The 23,849-nt window shown below is 39.8% G+C and overlaps 1 protein-coding gene across 2 annotated transcripts; it reads right to left on the bottom strand.

Annotated features, from left to right (window-relative positions):
• Positions 1-14,944: 14,944 nt before the first annotated feature.
• mapk12b (mitogen-activated protein kinase 12b) lies at positions 14,945-23,551 on the bottom strand. Of its 2 annotated transcripts, XM_027006815.3 has the most exons (12): positions 23,033-23,551; positions 22,019-22,148; positions 21,828-21,886; positions 21,598-21,709; positions 21,415-21,444; positions 21,069-21,116; positions 20,465-20,579; positions 19,896-19,967; positions 17,957-18,036; positions 17,786-17,864; positions 17,411-17,584; positions 14,945-17,197 (listed from the first exon to the last, which is right to left on the bottom strand). In XM_027006815.3, the coding sequence occupies exons 1-12, from the start codon at positions 23,149-23,151 to the stop codon at positions 17,121-17,123; spliced, it is 1,095 nt and encodes a 364-aa protein (XP_026862616.2). In that variant the 5' UTR covers positions 23,152-23,551; the 3' UTR covers positions 14,945-17,120. The 2 variants fall into 2 exon arrangements, with proteins under 2 accessions (XP_026862616.2, XP_081568828.1); XM_081712702.1 differs by lacking the exon at positions 19,896-19,967.
• Positions 23,552-23,849: the final 298 nt, after the last annotated feature.

Raw genomic sequence — 23,849 nt, 5'->3', positions numbered from 1 at the left:
AGTAAAGTCTCTCCCCTTTTGTGTGACAGCATCAAGTTTGCTTTCCTCCACTGTATATTTATGTTTAGACTGCTTTTAAAACCCATCCACTTACCATCCAATAGAACACAAGTTATCATATTCCATGGAACAACAGCAATTTGTGTTTTGTGTAGCAAAAACACAATTTTGAGTTATTGAAAGGAGGCATCACCGTGAAATATAGGGAAAATGTCAACTCGTACTTGAGCGGTACCAACGGTTTATTAAACATCAGTATCATTTCTAAATTAGCTCAAATTTTGTGCAGTTACCGAATACCATTGCTTCAAATATATATGCCACAACGACTAACTTGATAAGTAAATGTGAAGTTTATTTGAATGAATGAATATACATATTGAGGTTGTGAGACAGGTGTTATTGACTACTATGGTGGACTTGGCTCAGGTGTACAGAATCCCTATCGAATGATAACTGAGGGAGAAAAGAAAGGGGTAGAACTTTTCAAAAGCCAGAGAACTCTAACTATGGTGCTAACTCAGCTAAAACTAGCCTATCGTAATGCCAAGCGGGATAGCGTAACTACTGAAGGGTTGCCTAAAAGGGAGAAGGTTCCCATTTCTATTATACATTGCCTAGCCAAAAAAAAAGGTCACACATTAATATTTCGTTGGACCGTCTTTAGCTTTGATTACGGCATGCATTTGCTGTGGCACACAAGCTTCTGCAATGTCACATTTATTTCTGTCCAGTGTTGCATACATTTTACCCCAAGGTCTTGTATTCATGGAAGATTTGGACCACTGCGCAGTCTTCTGCAGCACATCCCAAAGATTTTCAATGGGGTTCAGGTCTGGACTCTGTGGTGGTCAATCCATGTGTGAAAATGATGTCTCATGCTCCCTGAACCACTCTTTCACAATTTGAACCCAATGAATCCTGGCATTGTCATCTTGGAATATGCTTGTGCCATCAGGGAAGAAAAAATCCATTGATGGAGTAACCTGGTCATTCAGTATATTCAGGTAGTCATTGACCTCATTCTTTGGGCACATAACGTTGCTGAACCTAGACCTGACCAACTGCAGCAACCCCAGATAATAGCACTGCCCCCACAGGCTTGTACGGTAGGCACTAGGCATGATGGGTGCATCAATTCAGCCACCTCCCTTCTAACCCTGATGCGCCCATCACTCTGGAACGGTAAATCTGGACTCATCAGACCACATGACCTTCTTCCATTGCTCGAGAGTGCAATTTGTATGTTCCCTAGCAAATTGAAGCCATTTTTGCCAGTTAGCCTCACTGACAAGTGGTTTTCTTAAGGCTACACAGCTGTTTAATCCCAATCCCTTGAGTTCTCTTCACATTGTGTGTATGGAAATGCTCTTTCACTATTAAACATATCCCTGAGTTCTACTGCTTTTCTACAATTTGATTTCACCACATGTTTAAGTGATCGCCGATCACGATCATTCAAGATTTTTTTTTTCAGACTACATTCCTTCCTTGAAGATGATGTTTCCCCACTGTCCTTCCACTTTTTAATAATGCGTTGGACAGTTCTTAACCCGATTTTAGTAGTTTCAGCAATCTCCTTAGCTGTTTTATATGAATGGAAAATATAGCTCTTACTTTTATTTCAAGGGACAGTTGTAGAAAGGCTGAAGCTTAGGTGTGGCCATGGTCGGCTGGACATAACACCCGATCCCTGATCTTCTCTGCTCCGTTGACGATCCTGCACAAAAGGTTGTTCCGAACTGGTGCGCCTGGGCTTCGCTGAGATGGAGAGTTCCTTGACTTTGTAGATGTCAATTCGAGAGCATATCCTAGATGTAGCTTTGTAAAACTCTAAGGCCGGCTACTTGACACTAATTACTGTTGGCCAAACAGGATTGATTCAAATTTTACCAATGAGGCAAAAACAAAAATTTCATTCCATTTACAGAGTAGAGGAAAGCAAATCAAATGGTTTACGACAGACTAACACACTAGATACAAGACGCATAAAATATGACACTATTCTAAGTACTTAATTCTTCTCACAAGAGGTTCCAACTTTATATGAACATGAATGGAACAAATATTGCTCTTACATCAGTTTCCAGGGACAATGATTAATTTGGCCGGTCCGTCTGTGCAAAAGGGGTCACTGAAGTTTAGGTGTGGGCATGTTCGGCTGGAAATAATACCTGATCCTGAATTTCTGATGCGCTGCTTATGACCCAGTATCAAAGGTTGTCCTGAAACAGGGAGCCTGAGCTTCAAGTGTAGAGCTGAGATGGACGATTCATTGACTTTACAGGTTTCAATGTGAGAGTATCCTAGATGTGGCCAATGAGATGTTACCAATGAGGCAAAAACAAAAATTTCACTCCATTTACAGAGTAGTGGAAAACAAATTAAACTTTATGACAGACTAACACACTAGATATAAGATAAACATAAAATAAGACACTATGCTAAGTACTTAATTCTTCTCGCGAGAAGTTCTAACTTCTTTTCTGGATCCAACTTTCATCACTTTTAACCACTTAAAAAGTAAAGTTTGGGCCATGTGTCCTGATGGGGTAATAAACCTTCCTTACAGAGTGGTTTGGGGAACTGAGCCAGCTGAGCCAAAGGAGTTTTGGTATTCATAAAACAAGGCCTCTTAGAGTGGTGTTATGAGTTGTCCCAGGGGTGAAGGTCTGGTTGCTCCATAGGGCAGCAAATGGTATTCTAGAGCACCTTGATAAAGAAATTTCTGTGAGGGATGTTGGGTTACCTTAAGTTTAATTGCAGGAGCTGCTGCAGCTTCCACTACAAACCCATGTCCAGTCTCAGAGTAGCAATACACTCAGGGACCAGTAGTTTTTTGGTTACATCCGCTAGCAATTTCCATTCATGTGCTTCAACCCATCTACCAGTATTTATAGCCTGCACTCGCTCTCCAATACCCTGCCCCTCATGCACAAACCTAACCTCTTTTTTTTTGTATCCCTGTTAGCATTAACCTCTAAGCGCTTATCAAATAAACATTGTAATGCATTAAGCTTCTGATTGTTTTCATGTATATCATCCCTGCTGCAAACTAACCTCACATACTGACATATTATGTAGCCAGCAAAAAATAGTTTACTTATAATTTTTCACTAATTAGTACTTACAGGCCACCAGGTAAATGTAATGGAAATTACATTGCTATAATGTGGGAGGCTGAGCAAGACACGAAGAGGAGCCATGATACACACAACGACATTTATTTGCAACACTGAAGACAAGGTAGCACTACGGCTATTGTGAGATCAAACACTGACAATACCAACACTTACACCCAGGACATATATACGCTCACATTAACACAACGAGGAACAGGTGTGAAACACATGGGTAGACATTTGGGGAGAGGGGCCATCCCATGAGAGTTGCATTTGTGTCACAAGAACATGGAGCAGATGTCACGGTTGCTCCCTCCTCGCTTCCATGTTCCATGGTTTCCCTGTCTTGTGTATTGTTTTGGCTCCATTCCGTAGTTTCATTTACCCCACCCCTTGTTTGGTTTTCTACACCTATTCCTCATTTCTAGTCTTGTTAAGGTAATGTATTGAAACACTTGTTCCCTGTGTCTTTGCTGTTCATTGGATGTATGTCAGTAGGTTTATTGTTTATCAAAGTCTAACCTCTATGTATGTAAGTCATGTTTATTTATCCTAGCCTGTATGTTAATTCTTGCCTTCGTTTCTTCAAGCCTCCATTTGTTTCATTGTAGCCACTGTTTGTGTTTATTAGTTGTTCGTGTACCCTAGACCTTGTTCTAATCATGTGTCCTCATACTCTCCATATTGGTAAATTGACCCTGGACTACACTGATGACTACGACTCTGGATTTGCCCCTAATAAATCTCGCTCTTCTCCGCACATGCGTCCACCTCCTTACCGCTCACTCTTACAGATGTCACTTCCTCTTTGTAAACTGTGCGCATTGCTAGAATATCATAACAACCATACCTAGTATAATTTGCTAATCCGACAGGGAGCCAAACAACTCCTTTTTGGAGGTTGCTTGTGAGTGTTGAGAGAAGCATAAGAAACGCAGAGGGAAGGTGCCTTACAGAAGGTGCCTTACTGTGTGTGTGTGTGTGTGTAACTGAGATGCCCTCAGGCTGAGATGAACAATAAATACGATTTGCTTTTGCTTTACCCATTGGTCTTCAGCTCATCATTATTATAGGACTGGAGATTTCCATGACATAACCTATTTAGAATTTCTACAAATTCAGTGTCAAATTTATTCACATTTATTTACAACACAATCACAATGTAGCTCATGTTACAAATGTATGGGTCCATATCCCTAATGAGCAAGCTGTGACAGTGGCAAGGAAAAACTCCCTGGACAGAATTAAGGAACAAAACTTAGAAGGACCAAGACTCAAGAGTGAACCAATCTTTCATTGGGCAGCCCAACTAGTAACTAGTCCATGCTTTATTAGATTACATTGTAGATGTTGGAGCCTAAGATACTCTATTGAGTCTAGGTTGGGTGGGCTCTTTCTGACTTGGTAGTATCAGTTCATATACTGGCATCATCAGTTCATCTACAGGAGGAACCCAGATATTTTCTTACTTTGTCACTGATGAGCAAGTCTAGTACATTGTTGGCATCATCTCCGCAGTAGCATGCAAATAAAAAAGAAAGCTGTAGGCTAGGTCTGTAAAGATGAACACCTCATAAACAGTCCTTATAGAGTAGATGTGCCAGTGACAAGTATGTAGCTCTGGCAGGTTTATCTGTAGCCCTTACTGCTCTCTAGCTGTTTATCAACTTTTTCCTTGGACTTAACTACAGTCTACCTGGAAAGCAACAATTTTCATCAGACATCAAAGACTACTTTATCATCATAAACTACAGCCAAAGAACTACCAAAAACGTAAGCAATGTTAAAAAAATGTTTTCTATCATGGCTGCTTTCATTCTCCTTCAGTGCGCTGAGTGCAACATGTTCAGTTATTCTTCATCTGTCATTAGCAATCTGTTTTATCTGTGAGAAATGTAGATTAATTGATAGTCTGACAGAGAAGATTCTAGCACTAGAAGTGTGCATCCAGACCTTAGAAAGTGTTAGACCTATTGAGGAATCGTACAAGCTCTGGATACCTTAGGGGAAGTTAAATAGCTGTCTGACACTACAACCCTTGTTTGGCACTACAGCCCCTGCAGCAGGGCGAATGGGTGACATTACAGTGAAATAGCCAAGCTTTGTCTCACCCACAGGAGCACTATACACCACCAGTTGAGAAGCCTGTAGAAAGCGCTCTGGTTAGAGGGGACTATATTTTGTGACACGTGAAATTAGCTAGGCCTTTAGGGACACCGGCAGTAGTAGTTAGTTGCATACCAGGGGCTAGGGCACCTTCGCCAGTCAGAGATTACTAAAAATAATACTGAAGAGGTGTGTCAATTAACGAAGGCGATGTCCGATGATGTAGTATGTTCTGGTCCCATCCCAATGCGGCGTGGTGATATAACATACAGCCGGTTATCTTTGCTCAACTGCTGGATGTCCAAGTGGTGCTCATGAAACAACGGGGGTTTATAGAAGATTGAAACACATTCAAGGGCAAGCCTGGCCTTTTAGGGCAGGATGGTATCCATCTTATCAGGGAGGGCGCTGCCCTCCTTTCCTGTAACATAAGCCATAGTCATATGACAGACCTAGTTAACCAATGACAATCTAGAGCAGAAGCCAGGCAGCAGACAATGAGGCTAAACCAACCGCCTGTTTGTTGCTATGTGACGTCACCCGAGGTTCATTATATTGACACTGTGCTTGTTCCCTGAGCTAAGCAGAAATACATAAAACAAAGAAAAACATGTCTTAATAACCTAATTAGTATTAAAGTAACTGATTCACAGAACACTGCAACAGAACACCTTTTATCTAAAGCTGGGTTTACTAAATATTATATCCTTAACATATAAAGTGCTCATGATAAGTGAAATCCTAACAGATCATAGATTTAATATACTTTGTCTAACAGAAACATGCATCAAGCCAAATGAGTACATGGCTTTAAATGAAGCATGCCCTTCTGGCTACAGCTATGTACACCATTCTCATCTAACTGGCAATGGAGGCGGCATTGCAGTTATTTATACTGAAATATTAGGCATAAAGCTTAAAGCTGGTTATGATGTCGAGTCCTTTGAAATAATTTTTACTAGTATAAATGTTGTAGCCAGCAATATTAGCCCACTCAGCCTTCAACTAATTGGCATCTACAGGCCACCAGGATCCTACTCAGAATTTATTAACGAATTTGTAGATTTCCTCTCTAATCTAGTCAATCTAGTAGAAAGAGCCATTATTGTTGGTGATTTCAATATTCACTTTGATAGTGCCCAAGACAACTGTGGGAAAATTCAGAGGAGGGGTGGGAAAACACCACAACATAGGACAGCCCAGCACAACACAGACAACAGAAGACACCATGCCCCAGCTAGAGGAAGCTTTTTTTTGCAGTAGATTGAGTTCATAGAACTCAAGCACCTTCTATTTTCCGACCCACCATCCAGTGAAGACTCCCAGCAGCTGAAGAACAGCTGGACCAATTAAGCAACTCACTACCAGACAGAAGTTAAGTGTATGACCTTCAGGAGGACAGAGAAGCCCTTAGGATGAAGGTCACTGCAATAAGAGAGGTGCTATATCTTCAAGACAGTACTGTGATCAGCCTGAGTGAAGAGCTACAGAGCCTGAAAGCCCCATCAAATCCATCCAGAGCACAGTCCTTCCCAGTCTGATTCCCACCCAACACAGCAAAAGGCCTGCCATGCTCATCAAGAGCCACACCAAACCTCCATTGAGACAGCTTGAACACAAACACATGCACAAATGTGCTGGCAGATGCAGTAATTTTAATTGATTCTAATGACAAATTAGTAAATAAAAAAACAAAGCAATCAGCACTTAAGCTTGCAGTTAGGAATATGAATACTATTTTTTATTACAAACTAATACAATGAAGGAACAAATTCTTGGAAAAGCAAGTGGTTTGACATTGAATGTCAAAAAATTAGGAAAGAATTAAAAAATGTTTTAAATCAAAACCACACAAACACACAAAAAACTTGTAAAAGAATGTAGACTCAAAGTATACTAAACTTTATTATGCTAAAGCACCATAAAATGTACTTGCAGCGTCTCTAATCACTAATCCATCTTAAATTGCTAAACATTTTTGCAATTATATTTTAATTATACAAATCGAACAAAATCTTAAGTTTAATATAGTTCAAACATATTGCATGTATTTTTAATCTGTGCTTCACATTTATATAAATTTATATATACTTTATAAAAATTATGATTGCATTATTATTACACTGAGTTTATTTAGAATGTACTACAAATTGACAAGAATATATTTTTTGAGGTTTAAACATTCACTTTGATAGTGCCCAAGAGCCTTTGAAATGAGCCTTTAGTTTTATAGTAGAATCAATTTGTTTTACCCAATGTAGAGAACTGACACACTCTGGTGGACATATGCTTGATTTAGTACTGATATATGGTGTAGACATAGAGAACGTAGTTATACTACCCCAGTTGGATGCCATCTCAGACCATTCCCTCATTTCATTTGAACTACATATGAGCCACAATATAGTGACCTTGCCTTGCTAAGACACCAGATGCACGATCACGTCAACTTATCTAGATTTATTGCAAATCTCCCAGACTTATCATTTGTGACTAGGATACCCTCAAACCCCACAGAACTTGATCAAATAACTGAATGCTTAGAATCAGTATTCTGCTGCACACTCAGTGATGTTGCTCCACTTAAGAATAATAAATTAGGGACAAAAAAATTAGTACCTTGGTATAATCATCACATTCACAATTTAAAACAAAACACTTGAAAAATAGAATGTAAATGGAGCCACACTAAAGTTGTAATCTTCCAGCTTGCATGGAAGGAGAGCATTCTCAAGTATAGAAAGTCACTTATTACTACTCGAACAGCTTATCTCCATAAGAGAAAATAACAAAAATAATCCTAGCTGTAAGGGTTGGCACCAGGCTGAGGCCCCCACCAGCCACCAGAGGGAGGCCTCAAGTCAACTACACTACTAATCAGGCTTGATGCCCAACAGCTGGGCTAGATCTATAAAAGCCCAGTGGCCCAGTCATTCAGTGCTGGGTTTTTGCCAAAGTTCTGAGCCAAGCTCCTAGCCAATAGCTTTGGGTATTGAGGTCTGTGAGCCCTTGTGCTTTACCTCACTTCTGCACTGCGAGGGTGTTTGTGTTTTTACATGTCCCCCCCCCTCCAGTTTTCCCTCTCAAGTCTGTCTCTCTCCCGAGGCTTCCCTTAGCCATTAAAGTTCTTTCCTGTTTTAAGTTTTAATTTGGTTTTCCCCCAGCACATCAGGTTTGCCATTTTTCCTGTGGCATCCTTTGTTCTCCCTTTTTCCACGCTCGGCGTGGGTGTTTAGTTTTTCTTCTTGGTTTACCTGATCCAAGATCTAATTGTTCTGCACACGTGCACACCATCATTAGAGCGTGGTTGATCACCCAGTAAGCTGTTGGTGTCATCACCCATCTGACATGGGTTCAAGCCCACGTTACACTAGCTTTCTTTTTAGTACAATTGCGCATCAGAACAACCAAGCCTATAAATTACTCTAGAATTCTTTACACCTATCCAAGAGCCAGAACCTACACCTATGGTCTTGCATTCAAAGTCTTCCACTTGTTTACTAGATTCAGTGCTCACACATTCTTATGGAAATCTTATCTGAAGTAATTGAACCTTTACCAAATTTCCTAAATCATTCAAATTAACAGTAATCAGACCACTTATCAAAAAACCTAACCTCAACCCATGTCAGCTGTTAAACTACATGCCGATCTTAAACCTTCCATTTATTTCCAAGATCCTAGTAAATGCTTTAGCTCAGCGGCTAAGCTCATATCTGAATCAGAACCAGATGCATGAAGTCTTTCAATCAAGATTTAGGCTTCATCATAGCACAGAGACAGCACTGATTAAAGTAGTTAATGACCTGATGTTGGCTTCTGACCAGGACTATGTCTCTTTGCTTATATTGCTTGATTTGAGTGCAGCATTCACTAGATATACTTGAAAATGTTGGGATTAGTGGAATAGCCTTTTCCTGGTTTAATGGTCTTGCCCCACAGTACCTTAGAGAACTCCTAATGCATTACGACCCACCACGTCTGCTTAGATCAAAAGGTGCAGGCTCTTTATTAGTATCAAGAATAAGAAAATCTACCACAGGGGAGAGAGCCTTTTCATATAAAGCTCCCACACTATGGAATAACCTTCCTGTAAATGTTCGAGACTCAAATGGTCTCAACATTTAAGGCTAGACTGAAAACCAAACTGTACAGTCAAGCATTTTATTAACTACATCCCATCTTAGGTAAAGGTGTAGATCTGGGGGTCCATAGGCAATGAGAGTTATGGTAAACTGGGAGGTTATGATGCTGTCACTTCATCTCTCTTTTGTCACTCAAATTTGCTGACTGAGAGTGGTGGAGTGCTGAGGTTCCAGGGTGTCCTAATGCCTGTGTTTCCTTCTGGAGCTGTGCTGCCATAGCTAGATCTGCTGGAGTCTCTTTGCACATTATAGTTCCCTAATTTACACACCCTGATAACTGGACATGCCTAATAATCTAGTTTCTCTTTCTGGTGAGGTACACCTAAACAAAAGTAAAGATGTGATGAGACACACAAACAGGAATCAGGAATATAAACAAACATTACAAAAAGTGATCTCAACAACAGAAAGAGAAGCAAAAGGATATTTATATGGACCATGGAACAAGTGGCACAAGGAAGGTGATTAATGGGATTGGGGGTGTGTGAAAGTATACCCAGGAATGTGTTCATTAGAAATGTTTAGATGTTGGAGAGCTACACCTGCCACATTGTTCCTCAGCACATAACATGATCAGAAGGCTCTATGCTTTTGTGAGCTGAGCACCAGGGTACACAGTTGTACCTGTGATAGAAAACATAATTAACAAATGTTCACATTTGTATACAACTGTGACGGACAAGGGTTAAGCAGGACACAAACGTACGCGCACACACACAGACGCGCGCGCACACACAGACTTGAGGGGGGAGGGGCCGTACCGTGCCCTCCCTCAAGGGCGTGACTCCCAGCGCGCCAGCCTACTGGACTGTGGCCCAGAGAACAACACCAAAAGGTGACGTTGGAGGACCAGACAACCCGCTATGGGCCAGCACAAACAGGGTAGTGGGGGGAAGGACAGGGACCAAGATGATGACAGACAGGGACGCACACACTAACGGGTACGGGTACAGACACAAAGGGGAACAAAGCGACCGGTACATTTAGTGTAATCGGGACAGACACGGTGACAGGGACAGGCACATGAACACCACCACACACATTCAATAGTCCGGGGAAGGAACTCCAGCCAGTCCCCCAGTCGTCGACTGGGTTGGAGACCGACCGGCCTGGCGGGGAGTGTCCCTCGCCATCTTAGGTAGCGGTGACTGTCCTGGTTTCGGTGCATGTATATCAGGACACGCACCAGCTGTGATGGCTGGTTCTGGTGCGGGTACTGGTGCCGCTGCCCTTTTGCCTTCACAAGGCTTCGGCTTAGGCACATGCACTCTAGGGCTCTTTGCCTTAAGGGGGGGGGGATGTCCTCCTCCGACAATGCCACCTCGCTGCTAGCCAACTCGCTCGGTTAACCTGCTCGCTCCTGGGCGGCGTGCCCTGGGCAGTGCCTTAGGTGCTGGAGGCTCCTTGCTCTGTGAGCTTTTGGCATCACTGTGGGAGGGCAGATCCCTATGAGGGTCCTCTCCTACCTCCATTGGAGCTTCCTCCTCACGATCGGAACCCCTTTCCGACCACAGACAGATGTCGCTGCACTCCTCTGTCTCTCTGTAATCCGTGTAGCCCCTATGAACATCCAGGCATGGGTCATAGGACCCAGCAGAGTCCATCTCCGAGTACCGGTCCTCTTGGTCTGACTGTTCCCCGTAGCACTCTGCAATGTCCGATCCCGGGCCGTACGCAGGGCCCCCCCAAAATTGTTCAGCGGGTTCCTCCCTCCCGATAGTTCCTTGGAGCGAGGCCAGGATGAGGGAAAGACTCTCTGCTTGACAGTATGAGTCCACAGAGTCCAACTCCGAGTACTGGATGTCGCTGTACCAGTCCAGGTCACCCGCCAGGGTTCCATACGCCCCCCCTGCTTCCGCACCTGGCGTCAGGAGGGTGCCCAAGACCACGGGAGACCTCGCTGCGCATGCTGTGGGAGGGCGTTGACTTCCCTTCTTTCCCTTCTTCTTTTTGCCTTTCCCAGGCATCCTTGGTAGGTTGGTGTTTCTGTGACGGACGAGGGTTAAGCAGGATGTGGGGACGAGGCACGTCGAACATAAACATACGTTTTCTTTACACATGAAACATACACGTCTTAACACAGACTGCTTGGATCAAACACCGACAACTTTGACAATACAAAACAAGACTTATATACACACATGACAATTACACACAACAGGGATCAGGTGAACGACACAAGAGGGCGTGGCAATACAGACACACAGATGTGCGCACACATACAGACGCGCGCACACAGACTTGAGGGTATGAGGGGCCGTACCGTAACAATAACACCATATTCAATGGAAAATCTCCTTTCAGAATGCTGTGTAGTCCAGAACCAGGCATAAACGCTGTCTGGGAAACCAGCTCCATAACACCTAAAATCTTTTATGGTATAGGTTTTAAAAAAACATTTTTTAAAATTCTTCAGCTGGAGAATATAATTTAATAGTTCATATGGTACATATGTAAATATTTTGCCCAGTGCAAAATAAGGAAATAAATTATCTTGTTGAGCTTTAGCTGGAGGTCCTCTGGAGGTCGTGCTCTTTTCCCCTTCTCTCTACTCCTGGATCATGACTTTTGTTGCTCCCTCTTCTTGTTTCATCTCTCCATCTGTATCACTGCTTTCTTTTTGTTCTCTCTCATCTTGGCTTCTCATCTTTTCTGCTTTTGTTGTCCCCTCTCTTGAAGACACTCCTTAGTGTCTTCCTGGACACAGGAGTTCTAGTAAGAACTCTGGCTGCTGTGTTTTAAACTAGCTGGAGTTTGTTTAAGCATTAGTGGTACAGCCAGATTGTAAGGTATTACAGTAGTCCAGTCTTGGAGTAGTATATGTGTGGGCTAGCTTTCAGCATCATGTGAAGATAGTATGTAAATGCTGTCCTAAAAATATTATTTACATGAGCTTCAATCGAGAGACTGGGATCTTTTTGATTGTGGTCTTAATAAAAGCACTTATGTTTTGTAAGGATTAAGTGAGAGAGATTCTCATCATCCAGTGTCTGATGTCCTTTACACATTCCTCAATTCCTTCCTTCTATTCTTCATTCCTTAAGATCATATTTGTCTTCTGATTTGGCTGATACACATAACTGAGTGTCATCAGCATAGCAGTTGAAACTAAGTGTTTACATGTAATGTCATCTATGGATAGCATATATAAAGAAAAAAGCAAGGTCGCTTGAACCGATCCTTGTGGGATACAAAACTAACTTTGGTGTATGTTGAACTTTTTGGAGTCTACCTAGTAAAATGTTATGATCTATGGTGTCAAATACTGCAATGACATCAAGCAATATAATCAAAGAAAACAAACCTTGCTTGGAAGCCAACAACAGATTGTTAACTACTTTAAACTTTAAAAGTAATTCTTTGTACTATGATGAGACCTAAACCCTAATTGAAAGACTTCATGCATGTGGTTCTGATTCAGATAAGAGAATAGTTGATGAGCTACAGCTTTTTCTAAAATCTCAGAAATAAAGAGATGCTTTGTGATCGTCCTGTAGTTTGGCAGCTGACATGGGTCAAGGTTAGTTTTTTTGGTAAGTGGTCTGATTACTGTTAATTTGAATGATTTAAGTGTGTGGGTGGTGAATCTAGTAAGAAGGTGGAAGATTTTGAGTGTGAAATCAGAGTTAGTTCAGGCTCTTAAATGGGAGTAAAGGATTTGAGAGTCTTTAGTGTGGCTCTTCTGATCTCTATGTAAGTACGGTGACATCAGTGTCACATTAATACTCTGAATGTTATTTCTAATGTGCTTATTTTTTTTCATTGAAAAAAAAAAAGAACTAATTTTTACATGGTGGTGTAATCTCAGCTTTGGTGTCAGTTTTACTTCTAGTTAGATATGTAATTGTAGTAAATAAGAATCTAGGATTATTTTTGTAATTTTCTATTAGGTTTGAGAGGTAAACTGTTCAAGCAGTAATAAGTGCCTTTCTATACTTAAGAAGACTGTCCTTCAATGCAAACTGGAAGACTACAACTTTAGTGTTGCACCATCTTTTGTGTGTTCTGTTTTAAACTGCAAATGTGATCAAACCATGGTGCTGATTTTTTGTCCCCAGTTTTTTTATTCTTAAGTGGAGCAACATCATTGAGTGTTCAACGAAGTACTGATTGTAAGTATAAGTGCAAAAATGTTTAGCAATTTATGATGGATTAGAGAAGCTTCAATTACATTTTATGATGCTTTAGCATAACGTTTAGTATACTTTGAGTCTACTTTTTTTTTTACCAATTTTTTGCGTGTTTGTATGATTTTGATATTTTAAAATTCTTTCCTAGTTTTTTGACATTCAATGTCAAACCACTTGCTTTTCCAAGAATTTGTTCCTTCATTGTATTAGTTTGTAATAAAAAATAGTATTCATATTCCTAACTGCAAGATTAAGTGCTGATTGCCTGTGACGGTGTCCCTGTATTTTCATTATTTCTCTAAGCTGGTCCAGATCTAATGCAGAAGGTGCTTGAGTTCTATGAACTCAATCTACTGCAAAGAAAAGCTTCCTCTAGCTGGAGCATGGTGTCTTCTGTTGTCTGTGTTGTGCTGGGCTGTCCTATGTTGTGATGTTTTCCCACCCCTCCTCTGAATTTTCCTACAGTTAGTTGTATCAGCCATGGCTCAGTCTGTGACTAGTTACAATAGCACAGGAGCTTTTCTTGTTTCTTGTTTGTTGTAGGTTCTTACCTTGATATTCCTTGATTGATGGCTGGAATGAAGATTAAGCTTTTATGTTTCATGTTCATCTTTTCCCATCTCTGTATCCATATCCAGCCCCTGTTAGCTGCTGTTTGTTTATCTTTTACTTATTTTCTTGCATTGCTGAAATTTTTTCTCCCAAATAACCTTTACTTTGTTGAGCTTTTTTCAGTAATTTATGCTGTTTTTAAAACCTCTGTACTTGTGTACACATGCGCGCACACACACAGAATGGATGGGATTTGTAATGCTCTTGTGATTTTACTTTTATAGGTGTCACCTTAAGTGTCATCTATTATTTATTTTTACAATGGTTAAATATATGGTTAAATAAATGGATACACACACACACACACACACACACACACACACACACACATACATATGAATGTATGTATATATCTTGCAGTGCAGCTTGGTTGTCACATTTGGACAGTGCCACTGTAAGAGATGGCTCACTCATAGGAAAAAATAGGACTAGAATGTAATATAGATCTATTAACACATGACTCACATTATAATTGTCTCATTTTCTCCACCTCAGGCAACAACTGATGACACCATGGCTGGTGACACCACTGAAACATTGTGTAGGGTTCATAATGTTGTTAGACTGCTTTGCTGCCTTTGGGACTGGATACCTAGAATGTAGTGCAGGAATAATGAAATCTCAAGTGTAATAATAATGCTCCCAAGTGTAGGAGAACTAGGTTTGGGTTTAACACAACAGGTCCTATAACAGGATAAAGACCAAAAAAACATCCAGTTACAGGATCTTGAAATCCTGACAAGAATGTTTGAGAAGAAAAAATGCAAAATGATTGGTTGAGAAGAAAAAAATGTTTTATGCTGGCCAGCAATGAGTTCATGATCTCAATCTTTGGAGAGAGCTAAAATCTGCTATTAGAATAAGGAACCATGTAAACACTGTAGACCTTAAAATAATTTCAGTGAAAGATTGGGAGAAACTACAAACAAACTGATGCAAGAAGCGGACAGAACATTTGGAGGCTGTCACTGATGCCCCAGGTTGTGCAACCAAATATTCATATTGTAGCTTTAGTGTGGAAGAAGAGTCAAAAATGCAAAAATAAACACAATATATTATGTAAGGAACAAGAGTATAAAAGAAGTCATGAACAGTGAGGGGAAAAAGTGAATAAAACGATTCACACCCATGATGAGGGTGACACCCTAAAAATGCTCTATTAGATTGAGGAAAGGGAATTGGGGTGGAAGAACTCTATCAAAAACTTTGTGTGTGTCAAACCATTCCCTGTTTAGATTTGTACAGTAAAGGCAAACATTATCCCAAAATATGTAGCATTTTAGGAAGTCATTCCTCTCTGGTTATCTATTATTCTCAGGAATGATATCTCTATTAAGTGCATATAAGAATGCTAGATGTTATGTGTTGTAGAGCCCAATGAGGGAGATGTGAATAATTACCCCATTCTGTTATTTTAGCACATATTGTAATGTTTGCTTCACACTGGCCTGGCACATCCACATTGGCTCTGTGACCTATGATGTTTTGGCCACGTCTCCTGACTTCAGGCTCAGATTCAGGTTGAAGCCCACTTCATCTACATACACAAAAATGTACAGTAAAATATTAATGTATTTTAGAAAACTATTTGCATACATACATACATACATACAAATATATGCTGTATACATTTGTTCCTTGCATTACCTGTACATAATGGTATCACAGCTCTTTCCTATTCCTCTCAAATAGAACTTTGTAGAGTTGTCTCATGCTCTTTTGATATCTCTTTAGCTACCTACCTATAGATGATAAGCTGACAGATATGCTTTGAAAGTTATTGCCATCTTGGCACTCTGGATCTTTATTGACATTGTTGGCTATCACCATATTGCAGACGGCCTCCTCTGGGCCAAGAATGAAAACTGCTCTTCTGACACTAACATGAGGTAGTCATTCAGTCCTGTATAATTCAGCAAATACATTTCCATTCAATGAAAAGCAGATCTGATATATGACCAGTTTCAGTAAACAAATTAATTCTGTACGACAATGATATGAATGTATATCTGTTTCCCTCCTGAATGTTAGGATTATTGAGGACACTAGGGACTGGCTCACATTAGGCTGAACTCTCCATCTACTTTCTGTCATAGTTAAGACATAGTTGAATACTATAGTCTAAAACTGTATCCAGTATCTCTTTTGAGACAGTGTCGTGCCTTTGTCTCCTTCTGACTCTTTATCCTTGGTGAACCCCTCTTCCTCTTACAAGTCCACCACAGATCCAGACTCCACTTCCTCTGGCAATTGCAGGCTGTTGTCTCTGGTCTGCTTGTTACATTTTTAACATAGTTGGTAAAATAAATTTTCTTCTCTCTTTATACATGTTTTGATGACTGATAGCTACTAAAATGAATTGCACCTCATCACATCCCAGTTGGCACCCAGCTAGACACAAAGCAGAGACAGCACCCACACGAGAGCCAATCACAGACCATGATCATCAAACACCTCCCAGCCACTCCACTCATGTCGCTAATCACATACACTTTACAATATGCCCCTCCCCACTTAAAACACTAGATCTTCAACTACAGTGCTTCACATTAGTTTGAATCCAGTTTCACGTTATGCCAATTATCTTCCTGGTCCAAGATAATCTCTTTGTCCAGTTTCCTTTTTGTTTTGCTAACACTTTCTTGTTTGTTTTATAAATAAGGCCAACTGAAAAAAAAGTGAATAATGCTGTAACAACTATAAAAGTGAAAGGGATATTTCACCCAATATTTTGAAAAGATTTAACTTTAGGATTTTGATTATGTCAGCCAATTTCCTGACTCAATACATTTTATTTATAAACTTTCATGTTTTTCAAGTGATCCTTCTTTTTTGAGCTATATAAGAAAAAATGTAAAGTGTTTTGACTTTTTCTTTGTCAGAATCTTACTGATGAAGTGCATTAATTTAAAGGTACTTTCAAAGACAAACATAGACCTCTCAGAGAAAAGGAGTGTGTGTGTGTGTGTGTGTGTGTGTGTGTGTGTGTGTGTGTGTGTGTTCATTCAAACAGATGTCCCTTTGGAATCTCTTGGCTCTATGAAGGGGGGCTGGAAGGAGAGGATCTCTGTAAAGGTGTGACCTGCACAAAGAGACACAGAGAAGACAATTCATATATTCATAGATGTGACAATAAAATTCACTCTGGCAGTCTGTAAATCATTCCCCCCCCCTTCCCCTTCGTCCCTCTGGCTCTTTTTCCACACTCATCTCTGTGTTCTTATTCATTCAAGCATTACCCTACATATCCATCTTTTATCCCTCTTCAGCTCCCTTTACTTGACCTCCCCCTTACGTTTCCACTGCTCCAGAGGAAGGTCTGCATTGTCTATGGAGTGGTCATAGGGCATTGCCTCCATCTCTTCTTCAGGCTCTCGGAATTCAAAGAACATTGAGAGCTCCAGCGCCATGGTGGCACTGACACGCCTGTCAGGGTCCAGCACGAGCATCTTTTCCATAGCACTCACCACTGATAGATAGATAGATAGATAGATAGATAGATAGATAGATAGATAGATAGATAGATAGATAGATAGATAGATAGATACTACAAATAAAACTACAAAAACATTATAAAACATTAAAAAAAAATTTTTTTAGCTAAATAAAAAAATCTTTTCGAAAGTCAGCAATTTAACTATTGCCAATGTCCAACAACTGTTCTGCTTACCATCCGGGCTGGCTTTAAAGAAAATCGAGTGCAAGTCTTTCTTTGGCACTTTTGGAAGACTTCTAATGTAGTTTTTAGCCTGAGAAAGTGATGGATGGGAATATATATGATGTGGCAATAAGAGTGCTGCTGTATGCTATATGTGCACATGTGTGTTTTTACATCACTCACATCCTGACTCTGTAGCTTCATGATGAAATCCTGTGACGGTGTCCCTGTAATTTTCATTATTTCTCTAAGCTGGTCCAGATCTAATGTACAAGGTCAGGGAAACAAGGAACACAAGGAGCACAGTTATAGCCAATATCACCAATATAATGGCTCACCTTGGCAGAAATTCAAACCACTTATTTAATAATTAGAAGAGAGCCACAGAAGATTGCAGGTTTATCAAGGATGATGTATGATATGGGTAATTCTGCAACTAAAATGCTAAAATAAATGTTCTCCAGTCATGTGAAATATATATGTCAGCATCTCCACATATAAAGCAGCCATTCAATTCAAGTGTTTGTTGAATTCCTTCACAGACACACCTCATTCTACTTAATAAAATGCTGAATAGGTTATAACCAAAATCCTATTCTAATGTGCAACAGTATAAAAAACACTGCTGCTGTCATCACTATTATCTTGTTATAGAAGCAGCTGGATGGGAAAAGCAGTGCTAGGACTACCCAAAAAGTAAGGGTAGTCAAAATACATCTACAGACCATGCCAAAAGAGTTGAAAAGAAAGGTTAATGAGAAAAAGAAGGGTTCAATTGTAGCTTTACTGACAGAGGGATACAGTGAGCATCAGGTTGTTTCTATCTTGAAAATTTCAAAAACTGTGGTTCATAAGAACAAGGTCAAGCAGCAAACACATGGGACAACAACAGAGGTCGAAAATGACTCTCTACAGACTGTGATGATTGCGACCTCATTCTAGTCACTTGACAACCTTAAGATGACGTCAAGTGACCTACAAAAAGAATGGCATGCAGCAACCGGGGTGAATTGCACAGCGAGGACGGTTTGAAACAGGCTTCTGGAGGCAGGGCTGAAGTCATGCTAGAAAAAAAGCCCTTCATCAGTGAGAAGCAAAGAAGAGCCAGACTGAAGTTTGCGACCATAAGGATTGGACCGTAGAAGACTGGAGTAAGGTCATCTCCAATGAGTGCAATTTTCAGCTTTGTCCAACACCTTGTCATGTAATGGTTAGACGGAGACCCAGAGAGGCCTACAAGCCAATGTATCTCGCACCCACTGTGAAATTTGGTGCAGGTTCGGTGATGAGCTTGGGGTGTTTCAGCAAGGCTAGAATCGAGCAGATTTGTCTTTGTGAAGGACACATGAATCAAGCCACTTACAAAACTGTTCTGGAAGAAAACTTGATTCCTTCTGCTCTGACAATGTTCCCCAACTCTGATGATTGTTTTTTTCAACAGGACAATGCTCCATGTCACACAGCCAGGTCAATCAAAGTGTGGATGAGGGACCACCAGATCAAGACCCTATCATGACCAGCCCAATCTCCAGACCTGAACCCCATTGACAACCTTTGGAATGTAAGCCATCAAACAAAGTCAAGCTCCTGGAATTTCTGTGCCAGGAGTGCCATAAAGTTACCAAACAGCAATGTGAAAGACTGATGGAAAGCATGCCATGATGCATGAAAGCTGTGATTAAAAATCAGGGTTATTCCACCAAATATTGATTTCTCGACTCATCCTAACTTGAAATATTAGTTCTGTGTTGTTTGTAAATGAATATGAGGTGTTGTTTGTAAATGAATATGAGGTATGAACTAGAGTAACTGATAATTTTGTAGTGGTCTCTTATTTTCTCTCTCTCTCTCTCTCTCTCTCTCTCTCTCTCTCTCTCTCTCTCTCTCTCTCTCTCTCTCTCTCTCTATATATATATATATATATATATATATATATATATATATATATATATATAGAGAGAGAGAGAGAGAGAGAGAGAGAGAGAGAGATTATCAGTTACTATATATTATATACTATATTATCAGTTACTATATATATATATATATAGAGTCAGACAGCAAGGAACTTGTTGCATGTGAACTTGTTTGCATTGACTGGTGTTCCAGGATGTACAAAGGATACGATCATTTCCTTTAAAGAGTGGCCTCCCAAGAAGCATCTCTGCCATGATACAGCCAACAGACCAGATATCAACTAAATGAAAGAAATGTAGACAGCAAGAACAAAATAAATAAAAACTATTTTAAAAAGCAATGGTTGTGCTATACAGTCTCTTTATGGTTAAATACTGCCATTAAATTTAATTTGTGCTAACAAAATGTATACAAAAAGGAATGTACACAACATATTGTAGTGCTGCCCCCAGGGAATAGCAATGCTAGTAGATGGACCAGTCAAATGCATAGTTCAGAGAAACAGTGGAGAATGGAGAATGTTTCAAAGCTCTGAGTAATTACTGAAAACTGTCTGCCTGTTATATATTTTTTCTATTACTTGTTCTGTTCTGCACTTTTTTTCATTTTCAGTAAGACAGCCAGGAACAGAGAGCCCAGCCAAAATATTACTAATAATTGCCCAAAGTGTCCCTTAGATGATCTCCTCACTTCTCATTAGCACATATTTGTATATTTAACAACCAAAAAACAAAACAAAACCATGATGTAATGTGTACACATGCACATATCTTTCACCTGTCTGTGAATAGTGCATCCAGTTAAGTATGACCTCAGGTGCTCTGTACCACCGAGTCACCACATAACCCGTCATCTCAGAGTCTGCTTGCCTGGCCAGCCCAAAATCTAGAATCTGCATACACAGTATTACCTGGTTATCAATAAATCTCAATAACCAGAATATAGCTGCAGTTTTGGGGGTTATTTTTGCTGAGATCACAGAGAGAACAACTGCATTTGGAATATTTTCCTAATATCTCAGAAAACAACCTGCCGCCTTCCTTTTTTTTAATCCATAAAATGTCATGTATTATTACTTACTCATGCATTTTTCATGCATTAATTAAACCCAGTGTTCAAATTTTCATTTCACAACTGATTCAGACCCTTTCATCATTCACAATGCTGGTCAAAAGCATCAGAAATGACTAAATGTTCAACATAATTATCATATACTTATCATATACTTGGGGCTACTGAGATATTTTCCTATGATGAAATTATTGTCTTTCTGACGTATATGCTTAAAACTGACTATTGTAGAATATCTTGGAAAAAAACAAGCACTTTTGATTAACTTAATTTACACTTTTACATTTTGTCCAGAATGTATGTTAAATACCTTTAGCTCACAGTTTTGGTTCACAGCCAGATTTCCTGGTTTGAGATCCTGTCGAAGATCCAAACAGATAAGTCTTATAAACTCATGCTTGTTCTCACATACACACAATCACAATCAAAGTCAAATGTTACTAGATCCATATATGTGAAAGTGGCATTCACTTTATTTTTGTTTTCTTCGATCAAGATATAAAAACTCATATCTGAAAATTCTTTAAGACACCCTCAAAAAAAGAACACAGAGAAGAGCTGTGGACAGAGAAAGAATGGGTGCGGGCGTTGAATGGAGTGGCCATCCTACTGCCCAGCCCCCCATGCATATAATTAACATGTCAGAGGTCACATACTCTGTGAATGATCCCAGAAGAATGAATATACTGTGAAGAAGGAAAAGCAACAAGTCAGAATGCAAGAGAACATATAAAGATAAATTTCACATTTGCACACATTAATTAAATCTTCTATAAAGGTTTGCAAAAGTGAATTACCTTGTGTGTGTGTATGTGTGTGTGTCTGTGTGTGTGTCTAACCTTCAGCCCCCTCAGTATTTGATACACCAGAAATTGCACCCTGTCTTCAGATAATTTTTCCATCTTCATCAGTTTCCCAAGGTCTGTACCCATGAATGGCATTACCAAGTAACTGCCAGAGAGAATGAGAAAGACACCTCTTAAAGATATTCCTGTGCAAAGTGAGGACTAAATATAATAATTAGAAACTGTTTTCTCAGCATGGAATTTTAAATATAAAATGAACTCACAAGTCCTGAAACCTGTCCAGAGATATTTCAGCAGTGAAGACATCAAACAGCCCTATCACCTGTTTTGGTCAATATACAGTTGAAGAATTTGGTATTGAGATATATCATGTAATAAGAGTACTGGGAAATTGTGGCAGTTGCCCTTGTGACAACTGCAAATATTTCTGGCCAATACAACTCTGTTAACCTACATTTTCATGCTTCATGTGCTTGAGCAGTCTCAGCTCTCTGTAAGCTCGCTTAGCAAAGAGTCGAGTCTGGAATGGACGGTGGAGTTTCTTAATGGCCACCTGTAAACCTGTTTTTCGGTCCGTGGCAGAGCTGTGAAAGGAAAAAGAACTTTCCAAACTCAAATAAGATCTAGAAATCAGAAGGTCAACTATCCATTAAATAATTAGATGTAGCATGGACTAATATAAGTTGTGTTGCTGCCACAAAGCAGCCAATGTTTAGAACATTTGAGGTAACACTTTTCAAAGGAACCACTCATACAGTTGTAGGATGTCAGTTTCATAACTGGTTGTTTATGTAAGGCATGGAAAGAAGAAAAACTTGTTAGCCATCCAGTGGAAAGAAAAAGAGGCCCCTCAAGGAGTGAACCCCCACCCCAACTAATACAGCCATTCAAACGCTCAATGGCCTGTTGGACCTGATAAATAGGAGATGAACAACTTCATTCAGCGTCTGAAACGCGAAATTAATCAGACCCAATAAAGACATGTTATAAGTTTAAATTATTAATAAACATTAGAAATGTTAAAAGTTTGAAAAGTAAACATCTAAGAAAAATGTGAACAGTGTATAAATGGGTGTTCAATTACTGCTTCTGCTTGTTAAACGTTAACAATGCCATCGAAAGGGGCTCTTTGTTATTCGCCACATTCTTGAAGACAGTCGGAAAAACACTGCAGAAAACAGTTTTACAGGGTACTGAAATTCAAAGAGCGTCTCTTAAAAGTAAAATCCCAGATTTGAATTGTCCATAATAGTTGCAGTTAACTAGCGAAGGCTTCGGCGATCTATTGCGTAATTGCGATGAGAATCTTGAGCATTAACGTTCAACGTAATTACGCAAATTCGGAGTAATTACGCAGAGAATCTTCAACTTTGTTTTTTTTTTCTTTAAACTAAAAAAGGTTAGCTGTGAATTACTAGCACGCACTTTAAAGTAATATTTGCATTATATTATATATCCGTTTACTTACCAAACCGTTCCATACGCTCCTGTGCCCACTTGGACTAGATCTCGATATCTTTCCGGAACATTCCAAACTGTTTTATTTATATCTTGGCGGTAGAATCCTGTCCTGGTACGAAGTGACATTTTACCCGTAGGAACGTCTGGGTTTTTACTATGTACTGTATCATGAATTCATTCAAACAGTTATTGACCCCAAACTAACAGACACCCATACACCGATGACTGCGGGCACTGGGGGCGTTTCACTTCCCCTATAGTTTACATGTACATCTTAAACTATGACATTCTGGCATTCTTAGATATTCCTTTCAAAACATTTTAGATAATAAAGAGCTAAACTAAATAAATGATAAATAAATAATAATTTATCCATGATAGAATTTCGAGCGTCGTTACTTTTACGTAGCTCATGCAAATATGAAACTTCATCCCACTTATGAAAAAAGTACATCCGATTTTAGTATTCAAACAAGCCCCATTTGTGATGGATCTGGAATGTGGGGCAAAATCCGTTTCAAATAATTTCCTTTAGTTTAATATATTTAACACACCACTTCACGGCACTTTACTAGCGTCTGCAGCCTAATAGCCCTTGACTTCATTTTGAGGGGGTGGGTGGGACAGAACACAGGCGAACACGTTGGATTGGTTACAAAGGCGAGATAATTCCTCCTTTCCTAACAGAACACCGGAACGGCGATGTTTCAAAAGCAAGGATCCGTAGAGAAGATGGAAAACTCAGCGAGCGTATTATTGCTATATACCCAAATAGCTTATATTTGGTAATGCAAAAGCACTTTTGCATTATCACGGCTGCATCA

Source organism: Electrophorus electricus, chromosome 4, assembly GCF_041902795.1.
Source record: "Electrophorus electricus isolate QZ-2024a chromosome 4, ASM4190279v1, whole genome shotgun sequence".
Lineage (NCBI taxonomy): Eukaryota > Metazoa > Chordata > Actinopteri > Gymnotiformes > Gymnotidae > Electrophorus > Electrophorus electricus.
Note: the sequence above shows the minus strand (reverse complement) of the source record. Positions and strands in the feature narration are given on the sequence as shown.

Coding starts and splice junctions, on each gene's coding strand:
- mapk12b (XM_027006815.3), bottom strand. CDS start 23,151: ATGTCACTTCGTACCAGGACAGGATTCTACCGCCAAGATATAAATAAA. Junction 19,968..20,464: donor GATGCACTATTCACAGACAG/GTGAAAGATATG, acceptor TCTTTCATTTAG/TTGATATCTGGTCTGTTGGC. Junction 17,865..17,956: donor TGAAGCTACAGAGTCAGGAT/GTGAGTGATGTA, acceptor TCACTTTCTCAG/GCTAAAAACTACATTAGAAG.